This window comes from Drosophila ficusphila, unplaced genomic scaffold (genome assembly GCF_018152265.1).
Source record: "Drosophila ficusphila isolate 14025-0441.05 unplaced genomic scaffold, ASM1815226v1 contig_197, whole genome shotgun sequence".
Classification (NCBI taxonomy): Eukaryota; Metazoa; Arthropoda; class Insecta; order Diptera; family Drosophilidae; genus Drosophila; species Drosophila ficusphila.
The window spans coordinates 2387533-2410802 of NW_025064091.1; the positions used below are offsets into that span (position 1 = coordinate 2387533).

At 37.4% G+C, this 23270-nt stretch overlaps 3 protein-coding genes across 6 annotated transcripts; 2 read left to right on the forward strand and 1 right to left on the reverse strand.

Moving 5' to 3' along the window:
• The first annotated feature begins 2254 nt into the window (after positions 1-2254).
• On the forward strand, positions 2255-3205 carry LOC108102123. The gene is made up of 4 exons (XM_017206785.1): positions 2255-2328; positions 2419-2512; positions 2578-3023; positions 3082-3205. The coding sequence occupies exons 2-4, from the start codon at positions 2455-2457 to the stop codon at positions 3169-3171; spliced, it is 594 nt and encodes a 197-aa protein (XP_017062274.1). The 5' UTR covers positions 2255-2328; positions 2419-2454; the 3' UTR covers positions 3172-3205.
• Positions 3206-5650: 2445 nt separating this feature from the next.
• LOC108102146 (secreted protein C) lies at positions 5651-22675 on the reverse strand. Of its 3 annotated transcripts, none has more exons than XM_017206822.2 (6): positions 22285-22675; positions 14480-14554; positions 12616-13631; positions 12375-12551; positions 11668-12173; positions 5651-11029 (listed from the first exon to the last, which is right to left on the reverse strand). In XM_017206822.2, exons 3-6 carry the CDS (start codon positions 12766-12768, stop codon positions 10168-10170), a joined length of 1698 nt encoding a protein of 565 aa, XP_017062311.1. In that variant the 5' UTR covers positions 12769-13631; positions 14480-14554; positions 22285-22675; the 3' UTR covers positions 5651-10167. The 3 variants fall into 3 exon arrangements, with proteins under 3 accessions (XP_017062311.1, XP_017062309.1, XP_017062310.1); XM_017206820.2 differs by having other exon boundaries at positions 5651-11032; XM_017206821.2 differs by lacking the exon at positions 22285-22675 and adding an exon at positions 20661-20927 and having other exon boundaries at positions 5651-11032.
• Positions 13666-16544, forward strand: LOC108102145. Of its 2 annotated transcripts, XM_017206819.2 has the most exons (9): positions 13668-14053; positions 14110-14214; positions 14294-14437; positions 14755-14866; positions 14918-15051; positions 15104-15244; positions 15313-15498; positions 15555-16022; positions 16098-16544. In XM_017206819.2, the coding sequence occupies exons 1-9, from the start codon at positions 13853-13855 to the stop codon at positions 16470-16472; spliced, it is 1866 nt and encodes a 621-aa protein (XP_017062308.1). In that variant the 5' UTR covers positions 13668-13852; the 3' UTR covers positions 16473-16544. The 2 variants fall into 2 exon arrangements, with proteins under 2 accessions (XP_017062307.1, XP_017062308.1); XM_017206818.1 differs by having other exon boundaries at positions 13666-14053; positions 14755-15051.
• Positions 22676-23270: the final 595 nt, after the last annotated feature.

Below are 23270 nucleotides of genomic sequence, written 5' to 3' on the forward strand. Positions count from 1 at the left end.
ACATGTATAACATCTAACACCTAACCACGGTACCGCGGGACGAATTACAAGAAACATCAAATAATAAATTAGAAATAAATAATAAATAAATAAATCGAGAGTAATAAATAATAAATAAATAAATGGTGCATAAGAAATAATAAATAAGTATGGCGTATATCACATGTTAATATCAAGATTTCAACTACTTCATTTACTTTACTTCTTTTTCGGAATAAATATTTGGACTGTTGGATTATTTCATTAATATTCACTTCATATTTTGTCTTTGATTTTAACTTAAATAAGTAGTTAAGCTAAACAAAACCTGGGGGCCACCCAGCAATGAGTGGACAATTTTTTCTTAAAAGAAAATTTGCCCTTTTCCTTTGGGTGTTGCTCCTCCTTCAACTTGTCCAAGAAAAATAGATCCGATATCTTCTTGATTTAACCTCTTCAACAAAATGCACTTTTTCTTTTCTATCCTCTCTTCGCCAAAAAAAATACTTCAAGTTTTTCAAATTCACCTTTTTGGTTCACTTGGGAGTTATTCCTGGGGAACCAGTTCCAGAGGCTTAAAAAGTCGCAACCGTGCCTGGACTCACGCAGAATCGATAACTTGTTATCGGCGGCCGTTGGTAAACATATATTGTTTACATTTTATTTGGTGTTTATTTTCTTCGTTTGGCCGCACATAACAAGCACACTACGGTTTCAAGGCTTGTCGCGGAACAGGAGTGGAGGATGTGCGTTTGTTGATGGTGTGTTAATTTTGTACAGCCCAACGTAGGCCACCGCCCACGACCCTGATTTTAAAAACAAGAGAACACACTGAGTTAGCCGGGCATGGAAAAGTCCCAAAGGATGGCCACGCAAGTTTTCCAAAGCGTACAAAGAATTTCCCAACGCCTTCGTGACTCGGCATTTAGTGTACTTTCGGCAAAACTTGGAGTTTCTGCTCTTGTTAAAGTCACTAAGTACGAATTCCTCTTATATATTTCCTGTCCAGGTGAGTATCGAACTTCTCGAGCCTTCAGGTTGTAATTTTTCGCTGCTTTCTCGTAGGCCTGATGTATCCTTTCTTTTATCTTCTCCCTGTACAGCTGTTGTCGATCGGATCTAGGCAATTGGGCTACCTCTGATTCATTAAGAGCACCCAGCTTGCGAGCTAGCGAGTAATCTTTCCCATGCGTAAACATATGTTGTCCGAACATGGCAAAATATGGAGAAGTTCCAGTGCTGTTGTGGACAGATGACCTCAGTGACGCTTGTATGTCTGCTAAGTGTTCATCCCATCGTGTGTGGTCGTCCTGGATATTCACTCGAATTGCGGCTAATAGAGATTGGTTTACTCTTTCTGAAGCATTGGATTGCGGTGCGTATCTTCCTGTTTTCATATGTGTAATCCCGTACTCTTGCAGCATATTCTCAAATTCCTGGGAGATGAATTGTCTTCCGTTGTCCGTGTGGATAATTTCCGGAACTCCATACTGTGTGAAAATATTTTCTTGCAGGAATCGGATCACAGCTGTCGACGTGGCTTTCGGCATCGCTTTCAACCATACAAATTTGGTAAAGTGGTCTAACACAATGAATAGCATGGTATTTCCTCGGCGGGAGCGCGGATATTTTCCTAGGAAATCCAAGTACAACTTTTGGATAGGTCGATCCGACTGTACCTCCTTTCCCATCATTGGTCGTTTTATCTGTGTCGTATGTTTGTTTTCCTTGCAGTTTTCACAAGCTGCTACGAACTCTCGGACTTGAACCACCATTTTGGGCCAGTAAAACATCTGTTGGAGTCTCGTTAAGGTCTTTCCCATACCTCCATGCATTGCCATGTTGCCGCAGTGAGCTTGCTGGATTAATGTCGTCGTCAGAGCTTCAGGAACCCATAGTTTCCATTCAAACTCGTCGCTTTCTTCTCTTTTAAATTGTGTCTTCTTGAAGAGAAGTCCTTCTTCGACACGTAAGTCCGGAAACTTATCATTTCCATGCTCTTCAATTAACCGCAGTCTTTCCAGATATTCGGGACTTTCAAACTCTGTTGTCTCGAAGTCGAAGAACTCAATTTCGGCTACCTTATTCGGTCGAGATAACATGTCCGCCACGACGTTATCCTTGCCTTCTCGGTGTTCGATGTTGACCAGAGACCATCGCGCCAATCTCCCGTTCAAGTCCTTGAGCGTCAATAGCCATTGCAGGCTAGCATGATCGGTGACTATGATGAACGGCATCCACTCCACATACGGACGGAACCTTTCCATTCTGTTTCCGTTCCCGCAGTTCATATTCCCGTTCGAAGTTTGAACGCTGGCTCTGGAATTGCTGCTGCAGGGCGTACCTTAGGTAAGGCCACTCTGGTCGCTCCACAGACCTCACATAGATCCAATACCATTCTTTAGCCTGTCCTTCGACTAATACGTGAAACTCTCTAAGGACTTCCTTCCACGGGACCTGATAAGACTTTTGGAGATGTTCCAAACGAAATATAAACTCGGATACCGGCATACCTTTAGGACTACCATCAAAGGTAACTCCCCATTTTCGTAATTTACCAACTTGTACTAATGGGTCATTTCTATTCCCGTTCCCCAGACGCGGATCCTGCCCAGAATAACTGCCATTTGACATTCTGCTTTGGCCGGACGGAGGTTCCTGATATGCTGTTCGCGACCAGTGAACTTGACGACCGCTTTCTTCCTCCGGCTGGTCGATGTTCAGAGACAACTGATTCGAATGAATCTGTTCCTGCGTTATCGCCGGTCTCAACAATCCTTCCCAGTTTCGGTCGCTCCTCTGTTGGTCAGACGGTGGTCCTTGTGGTGGAAAATGCACTCCCCCAGGACGACGTGCGACTGGTACCATGCCTGGTACCGTTCTTTACTCGGCCATGGGTCCACTACAGATCAGCGATTTTTTTTTTATCACTTCGGACGAGTTTCGCAGGAAGAAATTCAGGATTGTCCCACTGTGGCTTCGAGAATCACCACCCTGATGGTAGTGACCTCGGTCCAAACAGCTGGTTTCCGTTCCCGCTTCCGGTTAGTATCTGAATTTGTTTGCATTTAATCAATTTAATTTAATTTCTTTTTTTTTCAGTCTATACTTGCAACTGCTGGGCATCGATGCTACACATTTCAACCAGTGTACATGGACCACAACAATCCCAAACAAAGACAACAGATTTAGATAAGTTATTACCAATTTACTTTACTTTAGACAACATATTAAAAAAACAACTGTTTATTTTTTTCAGACACTGTGTACCTTCTAGCCTGGCTTCGCATGTACCGTGTTTACTCGGTCATGGGTCCACTTCTAGTCGGTCTTCCTTTCACCTCAAGGACTGTGCTCAGCAACAAGGACTTCCCAGAATTCTCCCCACTGTGGCTACGATGGGTCTGGCCTACTTCGCCTGCCCACGGTCCAAACAGATGGTTTCTGAGATCTTATTTACTGGCCTTTACCCTGGTGAGTGTTTACTTTATATTTTTATTGATTCCATTTTATTAATTTTCTTCTATATTTTTTTGCTTGGGCGCCATTTGTCATGTCCTGCCTTTTTTTCTTCTGGTGTACTGTGCCGCTTGCCGACTAGCCGTCGATATCCCAGGGAGGGGAACAACCATAGCGAACACTTACACGGCAGTCACAACAAAAATAAACAAAACGGAATTTTGAAACTACAATCTGAACATGGACTAAAAACAACGGATTTTGGGACAGATACATATGGACTCAAAAGATATATTTAGATTCTTCTGAGGCCCGCCCAACCATGGGTGCATCTTATGTTGCACCTCCCTAATATCTTACTCGTGGAAATACGCCCTCATCTCGAATTACAAGAAACATCAAATAATAAATTAGAAATAAATAATAAATAAATAAATCGAGAGTAATAAATAATAAATAAATAAATAGTGCATAAGAAATAATAAATAAGTATGGCGTATATCACATGTTAATATCAAGATTTCAACTACTTCATTTACTTTACTTCTTTTTGGAATAAATATTTGGACTGTTGGATTATTTCATTAATATTTACTTCATATTTTGTCTTTGATTTTAACTTAAATCTAATTAGTTTGTAATAAATAAATAGTTAAGCTAAACAAAAACCTGGGGGCCACCCAGCAATGAGTGGTTAATTTTTTTCTTAAAAGAAAATTTGCCCTCTTCCTTTGGGTGTTGCTCCTCCTTCAACTTGTCCAAGAAAAATAGATCCGATATCTTCTTGATTTAACCTCTTCAGCAAAATGCACTTTTTCTTTTCCATCCTCTCTTCGCCACAAAAATACTTCAAGTTTTTCAAATTCACCTTTTTGGTTCACTTGGGAGTTATTCCTGGGGAACCAGTTCCAGAGGCTTAAAAAGTCGCATCCGTGCCTGGACTCACGCAGAATCGATAACTTGTTATCGGCGGCCGTTGGTAAACATATATTGTTTACATTTTATTTGGTGTTTATTTTCTTCGTTTGGCCGCACATAGCAAACTGCAGGCCGGAGTAACGAAGTTCGATCATAATTTTACGTTAAAACGTTAAAATCATCGTTCTTCGAAGGGTGCTCCAAAATTTGTGTCTCACACACGCACTTGTGGCTCCGTGTGAATGTGTGTGAGCGTTTACGCACAGCCGCCATTGATCGTGTGCTAAATCATTCAACCTAACCTTATTGCAAGAAAATTTAAAGAAGGAGAGCTATATTGTAACATCCAAAACGCTCTGTGAAAAGGTTACGCCAAGAAGATTACAAGAGGTAAGAGAAAGTGAAAGAAAAATATTGTGACACATTTTTTGTTATAATTCAAAAAATGGATAAACCTAATTGGACAGTATTAAAAAACATATTTACACGTTAAAAAATATAAAATCAGACCTATTTGGTTTTTAAGCTGACAGCAGTTTCCTGTGCCTTAATAATTGTACTATGAAATGTCCTCACAGCAATTAAGTTTTCTGGTTATAGGGATAATTTCTGTAAAACAAATAGAAACACAGTCAAAAAACATTAAAATTTTTCTAATATCTTCAAATCAAAATCCATGCCTGGGGAAGGTAAAATGTATTCATTTATTTATTTACATATTAAAGGTAGAAAGTACTGCACTATTTTACCTTGGTACGTACTGTTTTTGAGCGTTTATTTTGCCGTGAGTACTAATCTTGTAAAAGGACATCTGTTTTCAGAATACTGAATACTTATGCAACAGTGCGAAGAAAACATCGAACTTTATCTTTTTTTTCTATCAATATCCAATTGCTTTAAAAAGGTGTATCGGTGATCAGGGCAGATGCCCTGTTTGATCACGGACTATTTTTGTTTAAACAATGATTTTTAATTATACGATAATCTTTATTCTACTAAAGGTAATACGAAAAATACTCATATGGAAGTTATATTTGTTACTATACATATTACATACATTTTATATTATTTACCTCTATGCCTATGTCCACACGTAAAGGGTTTTAAATTGATTGAATATTTCGGTACTAAGAATAGATATACATACACGTTTATTGTGTGTTTATGTGGTCACACATATTCATTATTTTTTCTTATTGTTTTGCATGTATGTACATCTTTATTGTAATCACTGATATGCATTAATTTAATTACTTTTTCTTTCTGATTTTCTGTTAAACGAAAGCCATACATATATCAATCGGTACCACATTTTATTTGAATTGAAGTTTAAAACATAGTTTTACATACAAATATTCATCCGTACATATGTGCAGTAAATGTATGTCTGTATGCCTTCTCAGCCTTTACTTATATATATGTACATATGCCTTATTTAACAGAAAATAACTGGAGAACTCAGATCACATAAAATTTCATATTCATGCTTGGTGTTAATTAGGAATATAAATACATACATACGTACATATCGTTTTATGTACATATGTAAAATCTAGACACGCATGAGAAAATATTTTGTATCAGATAAATTTTTGTTTGTAAGCCCGATAATTTGGAAAGAATATAACACTTATGATACAAAGTACAGTTGCTTATATGCTGATACTTTTTCAGTTGTATTATGATATCTATATATATATATATATATATATTATATATATATGCAATGTTTTTTTTTCACGCTAACATCCAGATCTGTCCACTAACCAATTTCCGGAAATACTATTTAAGAGTCTGGGCCACACAATTGTGGTTGGTAATGCACATTTAGATTTATGTTTGGAAATCGCGTATCAATTAAACAAGTTTCCTAAAAAAATATATAAAAGTTACATTCGTAAATGAGTTGTTCATCTAACTACCTATCAAAATATCTGTACTTATGAACCTTATCGACAATAAGTGGGCTTAATTTACTTAAATTTGGTTTTAATGTTACTTTGCATTGCGTGAGATATCTCTTCGTACATTTACATACATATAGAAACATATCTGAGGTATAAAAAGCTGTATTATTTATATTTTTTGTTGTCGTCCTTGTAGCTAAATACATACCAATATCGCTCTTTACTTTAGTTAGTGAATTGTTTCTACATCTTGCTTGATTTGCTTGGAATCAGCATTTCTTCATTTTAAGTGTGTATTAAAATGTTGGTTGGTGTGTGGTTTTTATTTCTTTCATATTGTAAAATATGTTTGTATATTTGTGTATCTACCTTATGGTTCATTTTGCTTATTAGATCGGTCGGATACATTTTCATCTCGATCGAGTTAAAATTTAAAGTTGGTGGACATCGATGATAGGCGGATACTTTATTTTAATTTATTCCCGTTTATGTACATATACATATGTATGAATATTGTTAGCCATTTCCACATCGGTTTCTGTACTTCTCTGTATCTGTATCTCTGTGCCTTACATTGTTATCACAATCACAATAGAATAGTTTTATAAGCAAGCAATCGGTATTCTCCCACAATACTCTTCCCATCATATCTTTCCATTTCCCACTATGATTCAGGTAAAGATAGGTTGGCAGATAGCATACATTTCGGGGCCTATACTTGTGCCATACAAATATGCTTACTTATAGAATATATGGCATGTAAGACAATTTCTAACATTACGAATATAAGTTTGTTGGTTTGGTTTTCATGCCTGCCATTCTGAGAGACATACAAAAAATACATTGAGAATCCGTTTAGTTGAACCGTTAGAGGCATTCATATGTATACTGTATACGAATATATATATACTCATCATATATATAAAAGTACAAAATTTCTTGTTTTCTGTTTAATTTGTTTGTAATTTAAATACACTCTAATATATCTAAGAAAAAAACGTGCCTAATCCTTAATGTGTGCATGTCAAATGGTGTGTGTATGTTTGTCTGTCTGTAGGTACTTATTCGCTACCATGATCAGAATTGGAAAAGCTAGGCCCAATGCAATCTGCAATCTGTAATTCGATTGAATTAGCATTTCTTGTTGGCTTGGCTTTGATTTTGACTCTTGTTCGTGGTCACAGTAGCTATAATTAGAAGCGTCGTTAAGGTACTTAAATGTTTCATTAAATTTCTGTTTTCAGTGGTAGGTTTAGATACACACATCTATCAGATGTGTAGGTACATATCGAATACAGTTCTCAAAAGCTGAAAATCTTCCCCTTTCGTCCAGTTTCCCACATTCCTTTTGCTCTTGTTGCTGACTAGGCCATTAAAAAAATGTTTTCATAAATTACAAATGTTCCTTAACAAGATACACATAGAATGAATTCCATTGCTGACTACATTTTTGTTATTTCATTTATTATCTTATCTTCTAAGTACTTTCATACTTTCATAAACCCACTATACTTTCAATAAACAACATACATTGAGAAGTGTTTGCCGTTAAATTCGGAACAAAGGAAACTATATAAGAAATTACTTATTTACATTAACTTGTTGTGTTTCATCAGGGAGACTCATATAAATTAAACAAAAATGCTCTCTCGGTTTCTTTTTTCTTCATTTGTTTTTAATTAAAGTAAGCAATTATATAGCGCAAGGTATTTTCACGTAAGCCCATATAAAAAGTATAAAATTTTTTTTACTGTACTCGATTTATAAAAATTACAAATGTTCATATAAAAATAGATATATATATACAAAAAAAATACGAAGTCAAATGGTAATACATACAATATAACACACAACGAAAATATAAAATTTCTTCAATTTTATTATTTGGTTTTTATTTTACTTTACTTAAAAGCTTTTCACAGCTTGCATAACTTGTATCTTGGGGTAAAAAAAAAACTAGCAGTGACCCGGCGACCTTGGCACTATCAATAAAATCATAACTTGTACACTATATATCTGGTATATGAGTTTTTCTCAATAAGATCGATTGCTCAAAGAAGTTTTGTGGCAAAACAATTAAATGTCGGATAATTTAGGACTCAGGAAGTTAAGGTTTGGTTAGCATTCGCTAAAAGAATCTCAAATTTAGAAATACATTTCCTAACGCTTTTGAATTTTACGGAAAACTAAAGAGTCCTTTTTCCTAGTCTTTGATTTTTCGAATTATTTCATTTTGATCATGTAAAAAAGTGTAGGAATAATTTTTTTTTGACTCTCTGCAGCGGTTAAAGCTTTCGCAAAATACTTTATAATTTTAAAAGTTAGCTCTTGGTGCATTTCGGACAAGAGAAAGTCGCTTTCAAATGTTTACTTTTAAGAGTTGGGCTACACGGTACGTCCTAATTTTTGAGCAAATTTGTGGGGTTTTGTTCTTATTTCTCTTAAATATTTTCCAGTCTATCAGCGGGGTACCTAGAACCTGGTGGTTTTGTAAACAGTTTAAGCGACATTATTCGGGGTTCTTTTGTCAAGTTTAAAATTTTGGCAAATTAACTAACTCACCAAGGCATTTGTACAAAATGATTAAGGAAGAAAAACTTCAGATACCAAACAAGTTCTTTGGATCATTTTTTCAGTTATAAAAATGTAATCGTTTTTTTTAATATTTTCAAAACTGAATACAGTAAAGTATCTTCGTTTGCTAGTTAGCTTTAAGACGTATACAAAATACAAAATAATATTTTCTAAAAATACAGAGAATCGGAAGAAGGACTACTGCTGCAAATAATTTTTTTTCACGGGTCAGGATGCTCAGGGTATGCAAGTTGCATCTCTATTAATAACAATGTTGACTTTTATCAATATACATGTGTATGTTGTGTTTTTTTCCTTTTTTTTTTTTTGTTTGTTTAGCAACTTGATCTACAAAAATGATCTTATCTTTAATTTACAACTAATTAAAAACTTAATGTAAAAGTTGATCCTAAGTTGGATAATTAAATATATTTATATGTATATATATATATTTATATATATTCATAACAAGTAAAAACAATTAGTTGAGACATTCTATTTGTCCTTTTATATATATATATATATGTATATATATATATTTGTGGTATTATTTTTGGTTGCTTATTGGTTTGTTGGTTTTATATCATTTGCTTGTGTTGTGTGGCAAACATATGTTGTATGTGCCTATGGCTACACCTGTGTACATATGTATTTCTGCTTTACGCTTAGTTATTTATTCTATGCACGCTCCTGACACCAGAAAGAAACTTTACTTTGCTCTCTATGCTGATTTTAATAACAAAATAAATATTGTTTTATGGCTGATACATGTCTGTATATAGTTCACGTGCATATCTACATTTATAGGTCCCCACACACAGTACTCTCGCAGTTTGTTGGTGTTTGGTCCTATCAACATATATATGCATCTGTATATACTTCTTCTTATAGCTCGCTTAAACATCAGAGTGATTTTCTTTTGTGTTTCATATTGTGTGGGAGTCCAACATCGCATCGAATCGAATGGTTCGTTCTCATAGATTTGCATCCAATGTCGCTGTTCTTCTTGCAAGGACACTTGTTGCATGGCTATCCAAAATGGCAAAGGATTGTAATTCTATATTGTCCCTCCTCATTCCCCTTTTTGGCTTCGACTTCACCTTAACCCATTTCTTCTCCTATCGTAGGTGCTTCCGCTTCCCTCTCTTCTTCTCTCAAAACTGCATTATCAGTTCTTTGCTATTCCTATTATTCCTGCAGCCCTGAGTATCCAACTTCTAGTCATCATTGTCGACCTATCTTTTTCTTTTCTTTTTTTTTTTTTTTGATTTGTTGGATAAACAACCTACGGCGGATGCTCTTTTATGGATGACTAGTTCTCGAGGTAACTCTAGTTGGCAACCAACAATTGTTGATACGACGATCCAGTGCCATAGAAAGAGCTAATGCCATCAATCAGTTTGCTGTTCGAGTTGCTATTGCTGTTTCCCGAGGACGGTTCCTGAGCAGCTGGCTGCTGTTGGGACTGCTGCTGCTGCTGCTGCTGATGATTATTACTGGTCGATGGAACGGTTGTTGTGTTAAAGTTGTTGCCTGTCGAATTCTCCGAACCGGCCACGCCCACGGTGGGAGTACTTAAGGGACTAATATCCGGCGATGAATCACCGGCCATTGCAACGGCAACAGTTACGCCGACCACCGATGATGTTGATGCATCCTCAAGGCCACAATCTACATTCAATCCAAAGCAACTTTCATTGCTATTCGATCGATCCATGCCGATCGAACCGCCTCGATTCTGTTGCTGCGGCAGCTGTGAATTGCCAAAGTAGCACGGCTCCAGATAAGTACTATACTTGTTGGCACCTCCGCCAGCGGCGGCGGCGGCTGCGGCGGTGGTCATTGTGGCTCCTCCAGTTCCAGCGCCGAAAAAGAGACCCAAATTGGCATCTGCATTGAAGTGAGGTTCGAACAGGCTGCGTGGATTGCCGAATTGCGGATAAAGACCGATTGCCATGTTCGGATAGTAGAAGGGATCGGCTGCTGTGCCGCTGGTCGTCTGACTGCTGCCGCCCAATGAGAGGGGGTTCGGCGAAAGGGATCGGGCTGGAGATACGGCGTCCAAGCCACCAAACGTTGACACCGATGATCCGCCCGATGGCACAACTCCGGCGTGGCCGTGGTGCATTTGCTGCTGCATCGCTCGTTGCTTGATGTAGTTGGAGAATTCAGTGGGCGACATGCGGTAGGCGCTGCTGGGGTTGCAAAGAACAAAGAGTTCAGAATTTACAAAACTATTTGCGATCAAAATTTCGGTTTTACTGCTTTGCACATACGAAAAAAAAGAGCAGAGATCAAATAGACAGCAACGCGGCCACAGTGCGTATGAGTAATGAATATACTCATATGCCATATCACTCATACGCACTGTTTACGTTCACAATATATTTTATACTCATTGAGTTGGCGTTGATTTAATTACTTTAAATGGATATTTAAATGTATATTTAAATTTAAATATTTATATTTTATATTTATAAAATAAATATTATTAAATGGATATTTAAAGCAATTCAAATCAAGCAAATAAAATGGATTTTTAAAATACAAGAGCAGAGATCAAATAGACAGCAACACGACCACAGTGCGTATGAGTAATGAATATACTCATATACTATATCACTCATACGCACTGTTTACGTTCACAATATATTTTATACTCATTGAGTTGGCGTTGATTTAATTACTTTAAATGCATATTTAAATGTATATTTAAATTTAAATACTTATATTTTATATTTATACTTTAAATGTATATTTAAAGCAATTCAAATCAAGCAAATGAAATGGATTTCTAAAATACAAGTGCTACTTAGTAAGGGGTATTCACCTGTTTGTGCGCTTGGAGCTGGTCTTCAGCTTGGTGCTGCCGAATTTGGTCTGCGCGAAGGTGGCCGTTGTGAAAGTGAGCGGCGCCTGATTGCCGCGCTGCATAAATGCGGCGGCAGCTGCATTGGCCGACGCACTGTTGCCGGTCACTGGCACTGGAGCGGCACCTGGGCCAGGTCCCAATGTCGATCCGGATCCAGATCCGGAGCCGGAGCCGGAGCCCGTTCCCGAACCAGCTCCGGATGCTCCGGAACTGCAGCTGCCGGAGATCGTCGGATTCGGACTGCCCTTGTACGTCGGCGAACTGGAGGCGGCCGAGTGCGGCGAGGATCCTGCCTGGGGCAGCGTCAATGGAAGTGCCTTCGGGCTGAGGCTCAAGTTGTTCATGGTCGTGTTGACCGCATCGATCGGACGAAAGCACTGCGCCTCCGGATTGAACATCTTGGTGACCTCGCGGTCCGCCGAGTGACTGTCCTCGTGGTTCTCATTGTTCTCCGTGTAGAGTATCTGGGGGATTCAGTAAGATAGGTTCATAAATCATTTATAATTTGCCAATTAAATTTTGATTTTATAATTCAGAGAAGATGGGGAAAAAGATATATAATATATCATATCATATATCATAAACCGGGAAGTCCTCTAGTGTAATGTTTAGTTTATGTTCCAGCTTTAGCTGTAAAAATACACTTTCTTTTTTAATGCGATTACCTTCACTGCTCCCTTTTCGCCAATGCGGAATGAAACCTCCCCGGGATCAACCCAAACGGACAGTTCATTGGGCAAGTTTTCCAGAATATCACCGATGGGCACTCCACTTTCCCTCGCCGCCCGTTCGAGAACCGAATCAATGGGATCCCCGGTTTTCAAGCAACGATAAGCAGAGCCCTGCAACGAAATAAGTTACAAGTACAGGAATAATAACAGATAGCCAAATCAAAGATGTACTAACCTTAAAGGGCTTCTCTGGGTACCAGTGACCCTGGAACTTGTCGCGCAACGCCTTTTCCAACTCCTCGCCGAATATGTTTACACGTCTGCGCGGCAATTTGTTATAGAGATAGGATATGACAAAGTTGAGAGCCACCTGGATTTCAATATGCATCTTGACCCTTCGTCGTCCCCTTCGCTCCAAAAGCCTTTGATCTCTTTCCACCTTCGTCGATTTGTTTATTTACCCCTTTCCCCGTTAACGGATCTCGGATTGCCGTTAATCCCGTTTCCGGATCCGTTAATGTTCACTACTTCCGGCTCCGAATTGATTGTTATTATGTTGTTATGCGAAGAGATGCGCAGCTCGAGCTGCGTCTGTTGGCAATTACCTCTCGATTTCAGGATTGAGTTATGTTCGATCTTTGTGGATCGTCCGCACACTGATTTGGAAAACTTGGCTGTTGTGGCCTATTTGTAATTCGTTTAATTCTGTTATCTTTTCCTCTATTTTCTTTTCTTTTTTTTTTTACTTTTTCGCTTATTTCTTATTGTTTTTTTTTTTGCTTGGTTTGTTTTGTTTCTGTTGTTTTGGTGGGGAAGGTCTTTATTTTGTTTATTGTTTAGCTAATGTTTATAGTGTTTCACCGTGTGAAGAATATCTGTAATTATGAAAGTTTCTCGACTAGAATGAGCGTCGTGTTGTATTGAAAATCGAAAAGGTGTGTTCGTTCTCCTTCTCCTGGTTTCAGTTGTCGTTTTAAGCGTAGTTGCCTAGATCCTAAATTTTTATGCTGTATTTACAAGGCATATCCGAATATTAAATTATGTACATATGTATATGTATGTGTCTTTTGTCGTCGGCTTTTATTTGGCAACAGTGATACCAATGTAATTTGGTTGTTTTTCCTTTTGGTGGTGCATCTGTCGGTTCTCTTTTTTCTTACTGATTTGGCAATCCGAGCACGCTTTTCTAAAACGGTTTCATTAATAACCGGTTTTCAAAGGCTTGCACTTTAATCAAATGTCTGATGTCTCCTGAAAGGCAAAGGAAAAACATGCAATCTTAGTACATTTATAAGATCCTTAAATTACGAACATTTTTCCTATCAAAGAATGCATTTGGTTTGGTTTGTTTGACACTTTGACGTTTAGTTGATATATACTTTATGTAAATTCCCAACAACTTGTTCGGGAAGAACAACTAAAAAAACAAAACACAATAGTAACCCAAAAATAAATCTATATCATACACAAAAATGGCCGCAAAACGCAACCGGGATGCGGATATCGTCAAACATAAAATGGACCTTAGGGCCCGTTTTAAAAAGTTAGTTAGGGCGGTGATTATGAATCAATCGTGGCTCTCCGATGAGGAGGAACAGGGAATCTCTATGAACGTCAAGAGAAACGTCGCCTTAATGCGCCAAAAACGTAAGCCAGGAATGCTAACCTTAGCGGTAAATAATAATTGTTTATCTAAAAATACGTTATAATTCTTGAAAAATGATTTTAGGACAAAGCACTTTTACGTTCCAATCCAGCTTTTAGGACAATTGAGGAACGCAAAAAGATTTGCTTGCTTATAGCTGGTTTAAATTGTTTTTCCAGAATTCCACCGGTTAGTTCAAATATTACTATTACATTTTCTATTATATATTTTAGTTACTATTAACCAAAATATTCCATTACGAGCTTAGAAAATTCGAGCTCGCATGGTGCCGGTCCTCAAGTTTATGTCGATAAATGAATCCCGAACGCTTATCAAAAAGGGCAACATGCCTTTCGCGGTCTATTTCATCCTAAACGGCGAGGTCGAAATGCAGAAGACTGTTTACAATAAGGTAATATACTATATTGATATCTGCTTCTAAGAAGTTACTTACCAGCAAGCACGTCTTGAGTCCTTTATTTGGTGTGTTTTTTGTTAACTATTGTATTACATTTTCTTGCCAACAGAACTGAAAGACAGTAAACAAAATCAATTAATAAAACAGTAATTCATAAAAGATTTTAATACATTTACATTAAAAAGACAAAGATGGTAGGTGATAAGAGAAATCTTCTTGTTTGATATTTAAAGTCAACAAAACTTCATGAAGAATAATATTATGTAAAATCACAATTGAACCCCCTAAAACCAACAAAATGTCTTTGTTAGACTACAAAACAAGAGGACACAGTGCCGGAGGCAATTTTCGGTCCAGGAGATTGTTTTGGAGACGTAGAAATGGTTGAGGATTGCCCAAGGATGAATACGTATTTAGCGATGTGTAAGAACCTCAAAAAAAAATTGACAACAGGGAGCCTAATTTGTATTTTAGCTAGTTGCGAGGTTTTATCGATTTACGACGTGGACTATGAACGCATTTTAAAACCATGTCATTTGAAAATATGGAATGAAAAGAAGGTCGCACTCAGTGCATTTGATTATTTTAATTTTCTGACCCCTGAACAGGTTAGTCTAGGTGTTCACGTATCCACAAATTACTAATGTTCTTTCCACTCAGATAATTCTCGCTTGCAAGTACGCTCACTTGGTTCAATACGAACCACTGGAGACCATTTATTTGGGGGATAAGGGCTCTTTGGGTTTTGTGCGGTTTGTTCTTAGCGGAGAGTGCGTCATTTTGCAGTGCTTAAGTATGAATGTACGTATTAGATTTCGATTTAATCAGAAGGTATACTCTATTTAGCAATATTAATTTAACATCTTTAGGTAACCCACGACGACGGAAAAATAAACTACGTGCTGACCGAAATTGACAAGGATAAGGACGGACTTCAAATGTTTCAATCACTGAAGGAGATCAGCATTCCAGCTTCTTTTATAGACATACAGGACATTTTGGCCTCATCCTCAACATCTGACGATGGCGAAGGTACCACAAAAAAGAAACAAACGGTGTGTGCTTCCCCAAATTGTTTTCAATTCATTTCATTTAATCAATTCCTGTGCAGTTACGCAAAATGGGACTTAAAGAAATTCAAAAGTTTTGTGGAATTCGTTCATCTGGGACACCGATTCGTCGAAAGATGAAGCCAAGAAAAACTATGAATACGCAGGCGGCACAGGTCCGAAAAACTATGATGATACAAGCACTGCGAAGAAAAACACCTTGGATGCCAAACGTACTGGATTTCTATATGGACGACGATAGTCTTGATGATGAAGATGATTTGGACGATTATGATGAGGATGGTCTCTACGAGTACAGTACAACGGAGACCTCAGACGAATCGGACGATGTCTCGTTGAACAGAACAATGGTACAAGTGCAGCTGAAACGGCACAGCGCTGAAAGTCCCAAAGAAGAAGCCGAAGAAGTCGAGAAAAAAGAGTCCAGTTCTTCATCAGAAATATTTACGGCTAGTTCGTATACTAGTGAAAGAAAGAGTAGTTTCGACAATCCATCCGTTGGCCACGTCGTGAGTTCTTAGCTTTGATTAGTTTCCTTAACACCCGAAACAGGGTTCAGTTTACAATCCTAATTCCCGTTTTAGGATCCTATCGAAACCCACTTTATAGACGTTGGCTCATTGACTTTTGGCAGTGTCTTCGGTTTGGGCGAAAAGATGGAACACCGTGTTATAATGGCACGCACTGTTGTTCAATGCCTGCTTATTCCTCGCTTTTGGCTACTTGAAGAGGAACAAAATCCGGGAAATATATGGCACCGACGCCGGTTCTACTTTGAGTGTAACGTGCCCTCACGTGAGGACCTGTTTACCAACTTTTTAAAGACCCGGCAGTGGAACAAATTCCGACACGACTACATCCAAAGCCTTCTCAATCTAGAGGAGAAGGGTAATATCACTAAGGAGGAGGATATACCCATTATGTGCCGCATCGTTGAGACCAGCGATGATGCTAGTTAATTTAGAAATGTTTACGAGATGTTTAATTACCAAAATTTGCTGTCTTCCAATAAAGTTTGATTTAAAAAAAGACACTTTGCTTGTATGGTTGCAAAATAAAATATAAAATAATTGTACAAAAAGCAAATATGTATAAAAGTAATCATCGATTTATTATAAGTATGTACGTTTAATAATTTCTTTTATTTCTTATAGAAGTATAGAAAAAAAAGTTCCACGTCTCATCAGTTTTTAATGACTAAACACATAATATTTTTTTTGGTGTAAACCCTCCCCTTATTATACCAATACATAGGTAGGATTTTTAGCTCATTGTTGGTAATCATTTATGAATGCAATTTCTGCAACGGCTTACCAGCCAATTTATGTTCGCATGTACATATGTATATGTGCATGCTCTCCTTCCTACGTCATTCAAGGAATTTAGGTTAACTGTTTGTCCGGGAAGGAGAAGCTCTACTCCAAAATGGGCTTGCAGGGGCAGGACTAACTGCATTCGGGAGCGAAACTGGAGCACAGCTGAGCGTTTTAGACCGAAGGCACCCACGTAACGGTAACGGCGGCTACCGAGAGAGAGAGCGAGAATCGTAGTGAGATTTTTCTCAACCCACGCATTTGAGGCACACGAAGCGCAATTGACGGCCTTCGTGTGTCCCACAGACGCAAATGTACACAACACGAACGTTAGCAAGGAGAGCTATTTAACATGAATTTAGAGAGGGAAAATCGCAGAAACAATACACTCCGAAAAATTATTGCAATTTATAAGAAAATTCGAGGAAATCTTTAGTTTTTAAGTGGTTTTCCAATGGTATGATTTAAGTATTTGAAAACAATTAATAATTCTGTCTATTGAGGTGTTAAAAAAAGTGGTGAATTCGATTATTAACTCCGAAAAAAGTACCATTGTTTTCCTTACGATGATATTGAGAAAAAGGATAATCTGTTTTATTTTTTTATATTTTTTTATAATATACTTAATATTTATTTAGGAGCTTTTAGAACAAAATTTTGTTTGGCAAAGAAAGCATGAAGAAAAGGCCTGTAGTGGGCTCTTCTCTGCCTCTCAGATTTCTTTCTCTAATAGTATTCCACTGCGCAGTAACAAAACATAAATTCATACGTCACCGAGACCTCATCGCGCCCACACACGTATTTTTTTTAGCACTAAGTGCATCTGTGTGAATGCAGCGGGGTCATGCGTATCTGTGTGCGTATCTATGTGCATGTACATAACCTGCTTTTTGCATTTTGTAAACCAATTGAAGGCCACGCCATGAAAGGCATAGCCGTTGCGAAGGCTTGACATTTGCCTTCATCGGGGTATAGGTGCTAACAGTGCTCCACAGCTTTATTGGACTAATTTAGATCGCTTAAATCCGAGCCAAATTCAAAGTAGATCTCGGAAGCGACAGACAATAGTTTTCATTTAAAGATAGCAGTAACTGTATTGATTAAATATTGGAGTTTTTAGAAAATATTGCAGATACTGAGATTTTAATGGAAGTTTTAGAGTTTTTAAATCACTCAAATCACAAAAGTTAGCAGAGTGCTCTTTAATTACATTTAAAGATGTTTAAGACTTGAAGAGCCCCCAATTTAGTTGTGTGTGGGTAGAACACATTTTACAAACGTATAAAAATCCTGAACATAGCAGATCAAATGCAGTGATCTCAAAAAATGAAAAAATAAATTACGGGATCTATTTTGTGTTAAAAAATCTGGCTACTCGATAAACCTTACATACTTATAATATATTTAAAAAATAGTTACGTCAAAAACAAAAAAATAATAATTAATTATTTCAAAACATGCAAGATCAAAAATAACTATTTAGGATTTTAGGATTCTAATCGATTAAGTTCAAGCTTAAAAGTCGTGCCCTCAACAAATGGCCATATGTACATACAGATATATGTAGATTCGCCTGTTGATGCTGTTCAGGGTACTTAATGGCAGGTCCTTATTTCTCTCACGGTTATCATAATTTTTACTCGACAAAGGCTTGAATAAATTTCAGGAAACAACCGAAGCGTACACGTCTATATTTAAATCCTCTCAGATTCCCAACTTAACTAAAGGCAACTCCTCCAAGTTGCCGAAGGCGGGACACAGTTGACATTTCACCTTATATTCCTTCCACAAATACACATCCCCAAGCTCGGAGTTCGTACATGCATATATTTATAAATACATGTATATATACATACATATATACATATATATGTACGTGTGTATTCAGGTTGCTGTTGCTCGTAGTGGACTGGAAACGGGCGGAGAAAGTGAACTCTCTCAGCTGATGGCCTTTCTCTCACCCTCACCCCCAATGCACAACGGTATCTCTCGATTTGACACTCTCTACTGAGCGCCACTGCACTCTTCAATGGACTGTGTGGGTCGCTCTTCGCAACATAAAATCAATAAAATCTGGGCCACCAGTTTTAAAGGTTGATTAAAAAGACATGAACGACGACGTCTTGTTTGAGTTCTTAAGCCAGAAGGCCATATCATGTTGGTAAAAACTCCGCCTTCTGTCTATTTATTTTTATATGCCAGCCGATAAAATAAATTCGGGGAGTCTCCCCCCCAATTTCCATTGCGAACAACTACAGATTTGTGTCTGGTTCGCTTAAAGACGTAGTTTCTTGTGTCTTATGTACTACTGGCATAAAAGTGAAAATAGGGCTTTTCAAGTTCACTTGGCCAGCGCACACACGCGCAGTGCAGAGTAAATAGATTAATGCAAATACTTACATAACTCTGCATTAAAGTTGCATTTGCATAAAGAGCATAGTGCTGAAGCACTAAGCCAAGATTTTTGAAAGCTTCAATGACTAGGAAAAGTCTGAAACTTACGCTACAGTATTTTAACGATTAGATTTCCAAAAGTGTGAAAAACATTTAAAATCTAATGAATAACTTAATCGCAAGTTTCTTGAAAGTTTTTCCCTTAAGGTAGTATTTCATTTTAAATTTAAAATGGGAAATTATTCTGTGTGCATGTAGCTTTCATCGGATTCGCTTGGCACAATGCTTTTGTCTTCCAATTAGCCAAATTGAAATCAATTAAGTTAAGCTGTCAATTTGCGAGCCACTATAATGAGGTAAGGGTATTTAAGGTACGACTATTTGCAAGCTGACATTTCCTCGTTTGTTTGAAGATAATTAGAGGAGATTACACAAATGTTCATGCAGCTGAATATTTAAGTTTAGTGCGGACCTTATGTTCTAATGAACTCAAAGGGTAATCAAAATCTGTCGTCTTTTAACCTGTACAGGTGGTTTTAATAATTCTTAAAAATATGAAAATATTACATAATTATATGTTATTGAACAAATAATTAAACATATAAATATATAAGGCAAAAAAAAAAAAAAAAAAACAAAAAAATCGAAGTTTAAGAAAACTGTTTTTATTTAACTAACAGCTGTATTTACCGACATGTCGTGTCTCAACTTATTTTGCTTGTTTGTTTTTATTTTATTTTTCGTTTCTTATTCGAATTGCATTCATCTTTTGCATACCAAAGTGTAATCCACTTTTCTAATTCACTGCCACTGCGTTTCTGTGAGCGGAAGTGCCAAATTGAAGTGAAATTGTCTACGTTTCGTAAACAGCAATCAAAGCACACAGTTATCGAAATTGGCGAATGAAATGAGAACGAAGTCATTACATAAAACCCGCTCTCGTCCTAATATTTAAAGATCCTAATGATTTGGGCGCACTAGACCATATTTAAATTGACAACAACGAAAAAGCTCTGCGATTTGTCAGTACATTGCATAACGCTTTGGGGTTTCTCCTTGCAGCATTTGGTGGTAAAATCACACTCACACGACGTCCTTATGTGCATTTCAAACTTGTAGATATTCACATTGTGCAGTACTTCAATTTACAAGATCATCACAAATTATTTTTAGTTATTGCTTGCAGCATTTCCCGCAGATTATCGAGCGTTGTAGCAGGCGTTGCTCTAATTTTTCCCCAAGTGGCGCAGGGGTATTTTCAATAGAGAAGAGACGACGAGACACCCAGAGGGGGACAAAAAAAAAAAAAAAAAAAAGTAAAAGAGAGACCCTGTGAGCTCAAGACAACACAAAACAGCTGACCGAAACAGTGAATGTTTTCGTGCGCGTGAACTATTGGCATTTCCCTCGCTTCCTCGTATTATTATTATTTATTTTTACCTGTGCTCTGCACTTTGCCAAAATATATACATTTCACTTGAATACTTTATGAGTTACGACATAACATCAGCAGCATAAAGCAACGTCTGAGCCACAAAAACAAAATCAGCTGTTCACATTTCGACACAATGGCAAAGATGTTAAACATTTTACTTCACAACGTCAGGGGAAAAAAAAGGAAAATAAAAATGTAGGCACATGATTCTCGTTCGTTTATCTGAGCACACACGAAAATTGAAATAACAAATACACTGTCATGCCGGAATGTCTATACACACTCGAATGTGTACAGAGCGCAATATACATTTTTTTCTTTCTGTATGTATGAACGTACATAGATACAAAATAAGCTTGCGACGAACCCCGCGACAAAATGCCAAATGATGGTCTGACTCAATATATCGTCTGGCCGGGGTTCGTATTTTGGGTTTTTGGGTTTGGTCGAAATGTTGTTTTTTTTTTTTTTTTTTTTTTAATTCTGGCAGAAATGCAAAAACAGCTGCAGTCGGTGGCCACAATATTCTCTTGTTTTTTTTTGCAGGTTTCGCCTGCAACTTGCAACAATCGCTATCGAATCATCGATGCTGCCTCAAAATCTTACGCAAATGAATTTGCACATGCTCTATTATAACATTTGAATTTTTGTTGTGCAACAACTGTATAAGTTTGTGTGGGAAATACAGTGGGACGAACTTAGAAGAGACAGGCTGGTTCTGCAGCTGCACAATCAATTGAAATTTGTGTTTGTCTACCCTTAAGCACTTTTATTAAAACGCAACATGGCCAACACTTGGCGAATTTAGATACCTACAAAATATATATGAGTGAAACACTTTTTCATATTTTGAATAAACTAATATGATAGAAAACAGCTCCGGAATATGAAAGTTCCTTTTAAACCATGTTAACAATTAAAATGACTTGCAGGTGTGTGTTAGGCAGGACAGACTGTATGTGGGGGTCGCTTCCGCAGCCATCAGCTGTCAGATCTAGCTTATAAGCACGAATTATGGCAACAAATTGTCGGGAGAGCAATAGGGCGAGATAAAAAGTTAAATTGTTCGTTACCTTGCCGCCAAAATACTTTACTTAATACATATTTAAGTTTATATTAAGGTTTAAAAAAAAAAAAAAATCAAATTTGTACTTTTCTTCCTTTTTTCTTTTTTTGGTTTAAGTTGTGAAAGTAATAAAGTCGTACAGTATTTTGGCGCCGAACCTGCTGCAGTGGCTTTCAGTGTGCCCGTTCCCGGGAGTCGGGCTCTACCCAATATTTGTGACGAACAGCTGTCCCTTTCGGAGCTCAAAACCCAGTGCTCTACTGAGCGCAATAACGACAACAAAACAAAACGATATGAAAACAGCCGAGCGAAAGTGAGAGAACAGATGCTCCATCTCCTTTCTATTATTATTTTTTTTGTTCTGTTTTTGCTCTATCTCAATTATTGTTATTGTATTTTTTGTAGGGGCTGGAGAGGTGTACTATTTGTGTGTATGTGTAGTGGGGAATCTAGTTCTCAGCATTCTCAATTTTTGCACAGCACAATCACAGAACTATTGCGTTATTTTTCATTTTTTTTTAATATGTAAAAAAATGTAATTGAAATATTTTTGTAAAAAATACCGGTGCGATTTGCCGATGCCCGATATTCTGGCTTTGTTTTTTTAGTTGTCTCCTGGTCGTCGTTGTATTTGAACGAAGGGTTTGGCGAGTTATAAAATAGCCCCAATTGTTCCAACTGGTATGCTATTGTTTTTTTTTTTTTTTTCGTTTTGACTTTTGTGTGGGTATATGTATGTGCTCGGATGTCTGTCTATTTATTCATTTCTTGTTTGTAATAGATTTGTTGGGGATTTTGTGGTTTCTCATTGTTGATTTCGTTTTGGGTTGTTTGGTTTTATTTGGTTTTTTATTTTTGTGAAATGTCTCTGCCCGTTACTTAATTGTAGCACACGCCACCAGCAAGGGCCGAGTGGAGCGTCCGTGGTTCTTGAAATCGGTTTAGTAACTGAGACTTTATTGACGCGCGAACGAGCCCCAGTGAACCAACAACAAAGCAAGTGCACAGGCACACTTCGGCACCATTACCACTACCATCACCCCCGCAAAAAAAAAACACATTCGGCACTACGCACGAATCACTCACGAAGCTAAGTGTTCTAAACACGGTTACTCTCTTTTTCACTCTCTCTCTTTCTCCTGCTTTTACGGTTTACCCTCTTTCCATCTCTCACTTTTCGTATTGTGGGTGATTTTCTCTCGACACATTTTTACCCTTTCAAAGAGTACCATGATTTGACCTAAAAATTGCACCTTTGACCTTTAACCATCTGGGTAAATCAAATTCTGCGTAAACCGATTCTTTCTCTCAAAGGATGTCACTTTGAGATTATCAGAAAATCGCTTTTCTAGTTGATGTATAACTAACAAATATAACCTAGGTGGTTAATTATCTTATTGATGTTATTTCTACAGAAAAATGTACAAACAAGGTAGATATAAATGGTCCACACTAACGTTTTTATCTTTGAGTTGTTCAGATAAGAACGATATCAAATCGATTTTAACAAGTTTTTGTTTGTTTTTTTGATAATAAGTTCGATTTACAC